Consider the following 7,704-nt stretch of genomic DNA (forward strand, 5'->3'; position numbering starts at 1 on the left):
TGCTCATTTCCCCAAACTGAAAGATCATGGATTTAGAATGAAGTGGTAAATGAAATGCGAGCGCCTTGTAGGGCCATCTAGTGGTAAAATGATTTTACACTCTAGGCACACCATTCATACAAATGAAAATTCAGATATTAATGTAACATTGTCATAACTGAATAAATCATTATTTAAACAATTAAACTTCTTTAATAAAAGGACATTGTTAACAATGGGAATTTAGACTCCTTTTTAAAATTATAATGACTTTTTGAATGTAATATGCATTTTACACACTAATTTGGAAAATTAATTTTACTGTAATAAATTGTAAATTTGCATTGTAAAATTAGATTGCATTTTAAAAAGCATTTTCAGTTGCAAGACATAAAGTCGGAGCTCAAACCACAATACATTTTGAAATGCAATTGAAGCAAGTGTTTCAAATATCCATTTTGTTTTTCTAAAAATAATGCAAAAAAACAGAGCAAACAATGTTGTACAATGTACAGCTCAAGAACAGAAGCAGGATAATAGAAACTTTTTATACAATTACAAAAAAACTCGCTAAATAATTTAAAAATAGCACTAATTCTAGCACAGCAGGTAGTGCATAATGTATTAGAGCAAGTGGTTATGGCTATGAGTATGTACAGTACCGCATATGGGGAGAAAAAATAGCATGTTAAGTGTATGATATCATGTACAGTATGTAGCTGTACACTGTAGTTTGTGGACAGAATTATTCAAAGCTGAAGTGACTTCAGTAAGAATTGTACAAAAAATGATACACAATATTTTATGGTTTTACAGGTCACTGTTCATTTTACAGTCTGACAAGAGCAGAAGGAGAGACCAGCAAGAGTGGATCAGACTGTCAGCGAAGCGGACTCTGAAGCTGCTCTCCAGAGCAGAGTGCCCTGCATGGCCCAGCGTAGACGTGAGTTTAGCCAGCACCCTTCTGTCCCCCACCTCCTGCGCTGAGTCCAGAGCACAGCCCAGGACGGAGCTGGACTTCCTGATGACCATGTCCAATTTTGTATATATAAATTTGGTGTACTGGTATACTTGAGTCTATTTTTATCTTATTAGTACATTTAATTTGTTTTTAATGCGTGCTTTGTTTGATATAACTTGCTTTTACTATTGTTCTTTGTTGTATGTTGCTTAACACCAAAGCAGCAAGTTCCTGTTGTTTGTTAATTTTGTTCTTTTCAGAAGACCCAAGGTGTAGGCTGTAGGGGGCCCTGAGACATTCCCACACATAACTGCAGGGTGCAAGATGCTGCAGGGACAGCACACAAGGAGCGCCATAACCAGGTGGCTGGCATAGTGTATAGAAACATCTGTGCAGAGTACGGGCTGGAGACCCCAAGGACAAAGTGGGAAATACCTCCAAAGGTGGTGGAGAATGACCGAGCCAAGGTCCTCTGGGACTTCCAGATACACACAGACAGAATGGTAATGGCGAACCAACCGGACATAGTGGCGGTCGACAAAAGGCGGAGGAAAGCCGTGGTGGTGGACATTACAGTACCATGGGATGGAAACATCCGGAAAAAGAAACATGAGAAACTAGAAAAATACCAAGGCCTCAGACAGGAGCAGGAGAAGGCCTGGAGCGTGAAGGTATCGGTGGTGCCCGTAGTGATCGGAGAACTTGAGGCAGTGACCCCCAAACTGGAGGAATGGCTTGAGCAGATCCCAGGAAAAACATCAAATATCTATCAAATATATAATAATGTACAGTGCAGGAACAGCAAAGATACTGCGCACCCTCAAGATCCCGGGCCTCTGGTAGAGAACCCGAACTTAGAAAAAGGGACGAGACCACCCGCGGCGGGTGGGAAGGGAATTACAAATATATGAAGTATAAATATATATATATTAAATATGTATATATATATATATATATATATATATATATATATATATATATTTATACATACATACACACACACACGCACGCACGCACCTGCAAACACACACACACACACACATCTGTATATGTACATATATTACCTTTATCATTAGTATTATTTAGTCTTATGCTAGCTATTTTTACTTTACTTTGTTTTATTTTTATCTTTATCTTTTTTTTATTTATTTTTTTCCTCCATTCCCTATTAAGAAATGAGAGGAGTTTTTTTAATAAGAGTTTTTGTTTTGTTTTGTTTATAAGAGTTCTTCTATTAAACGTCCTATAAGTTCTTCTGTATCTACTGCGTTGTAACACCGAAATTTCCCCATGTGTGGACAATAAAGGATTATCTTATCTTATCTTATCTTATATGCATAAACATAAATACATGCATACATGCATACATACATACATACATACATACATACAACTGAAAAAAACGTTCTTTAAATAGCATAAACATTGGTTTGTTTATCTAATTTATATATGGCATATCAGCAACTCTTCAACATTCTTTTAGCGACTAGTCTTATGTTGACTGGGGTTGCGCAAGGTGTTATCCGAATTTCAAACGTTTTAAAATGTTACAGTAAAGTTGTCTCTGATTTTAACAGTTCAATTTACAAATCTTTTTGCAAGCATGATTTCATAGAAAGTTGATAAAGGAACAAAGCCATTCCAAAAGATGATCTTTCAAAGCTTTTCCAATATTTTAAGGCTAACTTTAACATGGACACAATTCCTGTGCACACAATTTAAAATTCCACCTTGTTTAAGCCTTCAACTTGGCATGTGGTTGTGGTTTGGAGACCTTCCTTCCCACTGTGCAGGGCCGGTCCCACAGAGGCTGTAGGACAAGGCAGCCCTACAATGCGTGAAGCAAGTTTCCCCCTGCTTCACCAAATCACCAGCAATTGTTATTTTTATTTAGTCCCATACAATGTAACTTTGATGATGTGTAATATATATCCTATTCTTTGTATCAAATAAAATTCCTCTGTATTTAGCTACAGTAATAACTCTTCATGGGAGTTTGCCCAACCAGTCCACATGTGCTTTGTGGATCCGGAGAAGGCTTTCGACCGTGTCCCTCGGGGTGTCCTTTGGGTGGTGCTCCGGGAGTACGGGGACCGGGGCCCTTTGCTCAGAGCTGTCCGATCCCTGTATGACCGGAGCAGGAGCTGTGTTCGCATCACCGTCAGACCTGTTCCCAGTGCATGTTGGACTCCGCCAGGGCTGCCCTTTGTCACCGCATCTGTTCATAGTTTTTCATGGACAGAATTTCTAGACGCAGTCGGGGGTCGGAGGGTGTCCGGTTTGGGGACCACAGGATCTCATCTCTGCTGTTTGCAGATGATGTTGTCCTGATGGCTCCATCAAACCCGGACCTGCAGCATGCACTGGGACGGTTTGCAGCCGAGTGTGAAGCGGCTGGGATAAGAATCAGCACCTCCAAATCCGAGGCCATGGTTCTCGACCGGAAAAAGGTGGCTTGCCCTCTCCAGGTGGCTGGGGAGTCCTTGCCCCAAGTAGAGGAGTTCAAGTATCTCAGGGTCTTGTTCACGAGTGAGGGAAGGATGGAGCGTGAGATCGACAGGCGGATCGGTGCAGCGGCTGCAGTGATGCAGTCGCTGCATCGGACCGTTGTGGTGAAGAAGGAGCTGAGCCGAAAGGCAAAGCTCTCTATTTACCGGTCGGTCTACGTTCCTACCCTCACCTATGGTCATGAGCTTTGGGTAATGACCGAAAGAACAAGATCGCGGATACAAGGGGTCGAAATGAATTTCCTCCACCGGGTGGCTGGGTGCTCCCTGAGAGATAGGGTGAGGAGCTCGGCCACACGGGGGGAGCTCGGAGTAGAGCCGCTGATCCTCTACATCGAGAGGAGCCAGCTGAGGTGGCTCGGGCATCTGTTCCGGATGCCTCCTGGGGAGGTGTTTCGGGCATGTCCCACCGGGAAGAGGCCCCGGGAAGATCCAGGACACGCTGGAGGGACTATGTCTCTCGGCTGGCCTGGGAATGCCTCGGGATCCCCCCGGAGGAGTTGGAAGAAGTGTCTGGGGAGAGGGAAGTCTGGGAGTCCCTACTTAGACTGCTGTCCCTGCGACCCGGCCCCGGATAAAGTGGAAGAAAATGGATGGAATAACTCTTCAGCAATCTTCAGCAAGTATGATTCATTCGTAAGTTATTTCTGCCATATTGACCTTAAGTTGTTGTTCTCCACTTCCTTTTACAGAGAGTCTTAAAGAGATGTTCCTGAGAAAATACTTCAAATGGGTTGTCTCATCACCAACAACAACAAAAAGTGTAGAAAGAATGAGGCTTTGAAGAAAGCGTTCCTGTTGTGTATCCTGACTTTACCTCCCCTGGAAGCTGGCTGTGATGTCCAGCTGCAGGGCAGAGGAAGGACTCTTTTGTCCTCAGGGTACTTACTCTTCTCAAACTGTCCTGACACAGGATCTGCCTGCTTTACCTGAACTTTTCTATTATTATTGTTTTGAACATGCTCAATGTGCTTGCATTGGCAATTGCAGACAAATAAGGTCATTGATTGATTGATTGATTGATTGATTGATTGATTGATTGATTGATTGATTGATTGATTGATTGATAAAAATAGTATACCTTTAAGCTAATGCCACTCCTCAAGCTAGATGTATAAAACAGCAATGAAATGTAATTGTATGAAGCAGTGTACAAAACACAACTAAAGGCATTTTCTTGATGAGGAAACAATACAGCTGACAGTACTTCTTCTTCTAACTTTCATTAGAAAGAGGATGTTGACTTGAAGACAAAACCCCAGCTCCTTATGACAAACAAATATGGAATTTGTGACCGTGTTTAGGAATTACTGTGAAAATAAGCATGTAGGCCTTACATGGAAGTAGAACGTTTAATGGTCTTCACTTGTGAAAATCTACTGGTAAGTGGCAAAAGTCTTTGTAGACAATATTAAATGATTTGTGTTTCTTGCACTGCTCCTCAAGATATGATTTAGTTTTATTGAAGTTTGTGGTTATCCTTTGAATATGCCTGCTTACGTTACATTATTCAAAAATTATGAATCAGATATTACGTCCAGTTACTCTACAGTTACTCTAACCTGAGAAACTTTTCACTCTTACTTATGTAATTTCTTTGACTTTGTACTTGTACTTGAGTCATATTATTCTTGGTAAGTATTGTTACTCTTACTTGAGTAATTTTTGTTTTGCCCAAGGACACAACAGCAGTATTCACCTGAAGCAGCTGTGATCGCTCAGCTAAACTGTGGGTCAGTGGTTCTGAATGCACCACAAAATGTGTTTATGTCGAGAGCAGGATTCAAACCTGTGATCTTCAGATCAGAAGATAAGCACTCTGAGCTACTGCCACTCAAGGCCATGTGTGAGGTTTGCCCCAGGTCTTCCTTGTTAAAGAGGAAGCAATCTCAATGGGTTCTTAGCGGGTAAAATAAATATTCATTCATTCATTCATTTATTTGTTTATTTTCTACCGCTTGTTTTGTTAGGGGTCGCGGGTGACTGGCGCCTATCCCAGTGACTATGGGCCTTAGACAGGGTTCACCCCAGTTGCCATTTTACCTAACACTAACAACAGTGTCTTTGGATGGTGGGAGGAAGCCGTTTGGCCTGGGAATCGAACCCAGGACAGCCTGCCTGAACCTGATCCTATTGAGCTCATAGTAATTGTCACCGCGGAAACCTTTCGTCCCAGTTTTACAAAGTGAGGTCAGGGGCCCCTTTAGGCCCTACTTGCGGTTTATTGGACTGGCCGCTGTAAAAATAAAATAAATTAAAAACAAAAATCAAAAAACACTCTGCTTCACACAATAACATTAATGCAGGCATTTTAACGGGGCACTTTCATTTCTTTTTGAAGTCGGTGCTCAGTGTGTGGCCATGTTTTTAGAGCCGTGAATCATGACGTCGGTCGCTGCGCTGCTCTTGTGTTTTGACTCAGCTGCGCAGAGCTGAATGGGGAGCTTGGTGAAAAAAAACGCGCTTCCCCTGAGCTGGCATCACCCCCTCAGTCAGTCCGACCGCCCACAGTCCCCCACAGTCCGGGGGGAGAAAGAAAGTGCTGCTTTGTCAATGAAGGGAGCGGCGGAGGGAAGAACTTTCACCTTACCAATGTTATTCCCGACGCCAGTTCCCGTTTCTACACTTGAATAAGCCGTGCAACAGGCGGAGAGCGACTTCCAGAAGAGGTGAGTCCCGCACAGAGCGACAGAAGACGGGGCTTTTTTCTGCAGAAAGATGCACACTTTGCGGACGAACCGTGACCGGAATAGATGGGAAGTGTGTGAGGAAATTTCATGCGTTGTTTGGCACTTTTACGCATTTTAAACTGCAAGCGAGTCGTATTTTGACCATGAAGCATTCACAGTTTATCCCACTTGTCAAATTAGCCTATGTCTATTAGGGTCAGCTATATATACTATACTTTAAATTGAAATAATCCAATGCTAAAATGCTACTTATGCGTTGCGATATGCATAAGTTTGTGTTTATGCTCTGTTCCGGTAAAACCTCTCCATGTTGCAAAAGTTTCCATCTGTTTTAAGAGGATTTCGCAACAGTAGCCTCCATGAGTCATGCAGACGTGCTTCCAGTGTCACTGACAAAAAATGGCTCATAAAGACTCATTCATGATTCTGTCTGCCTCAAGGGAAGCTGCGGGGTAAGTTTGGCCACATTGCAGGGAATAAGTTACATTTCTATAGTTACTGGTAACACTAATAACAACATAACTAGTCTGAACTTCATCCTTTTGAATCGTTGAGTGCTTTATTATTTTTAGATGGTTGTAATTCATAATAAAACCAGACAATAAGGTAACACAAATAGCTTTTTCCTGTCCCAAGTCAGATTTTAAAGGCTTTATTATTCTGAATTGTATTGTATTGCAATTAATGACTCTATGACTTAAAATCCCTGCATCCTAGGAGGCTGATTATTTGATGTCCATGTGTCATTTTCTTTCTGGCAGGTGCTGTAGGATGGAGTTAACATTGGTCTTTGTGGCTTGCCTCTGCCTTGTTATGGCAGTTACTGGTGACCCTTGCCTTATCATTAGTGAGATCAACGCTGACAACCCCAGACTGGACACCACTGAATTTGTGGAATTGTACCACACCAGCGGACAGCGAGCGTCTTTAGATGGATACTCACTTGTGTTTTATAATGGGAACGGGAATACAGCCTACAAAGTGCTGGACCTCAAGGGATATAGCACAGATGATAGAGGTTTCTTCCTGGTTGGGTCTGTGGACATGCTGCCTAAACCAGCCATCCTGCTGCCTCCTAACACTGTGCAGAATGGCCCGGATGCTATAGCGATCTACCACTCCAGCGCTGCACGATATAGTGAGAAAATGAACGTCACGGCGGTAGGGTTGGTGGACGCTGTGGTGTACATGAGCAGGAGATCTGGAGGAGCCGAGTACCTTGCCGAAATGCTAACGCCAGGAGAACCGGCCTTTGTGGAGGATGACACAGCCCATGATGGGGATGAGTCTATCGAGAGGTGTTTAATGTCTGAAGATCGGTGGGGATTTCAAGTATCCCTCCCCTCTCCGGGACAGAGGAATAACTGTACCCCACCCATATCTCCAGCTACTGCACCTCTTATCATTGAACTAAGGCTGGGCGGCGGGCAGGTGGAGGGCTTTGTGGAGATGACAGAGGCCCCCGGAGCAGGACCCTTGGTGCTAGTGGTGTTGGATGGGAGGACAGACAGAGTGAGTGTGAGTATGTCCCTGGATATGCATACTACAAATGGACTGGTCTCCTTCA

The 7,704-nt window shown here is 43.0% G+C and overlaps 1 protein-coding gene across 1 annotated transcript in view; it reads left to right on the forward strand.

Annotated features, from left to right (window-relative positions):
• The first annotated feature begins 6,877 nt into the window (after positions 1–6,877).
• Positions 6,878–7,704, forward strand: part of LOC140368942 (uncharacterized) — an 8,539-nt gene continuing 7,712 nt past the window's right edge. The window contains exon 1 of the mRNA XM_072456112.1: positions 6,878–7,704. This exon is cut by the window's right edge and continues 24 nt beyond it. Within this exon, the coding sequence (XP_072312213.1) occupies positions 6,909–7,704 (796 nt within the window). The 5' untranslated portion in view covers positions 6,878–6,908.

Source organism: Eucyclogobius newberryi, unplaced genomic scaffold, assembly GCF_026437365.1.
Source record: "Eucyclogobius newberryi isolate DKJ021-1_F unplaced genomic scaffold, fEucNew1.0.hap1 SCAF_20, whole genome shotgun sequence".
NCBI lineage: Eukaryota > Metazoa > Chordata > Actinopteri > Gobiiformes > Gobiidae > Eucyclogobius > Eucyclogobius newberryi.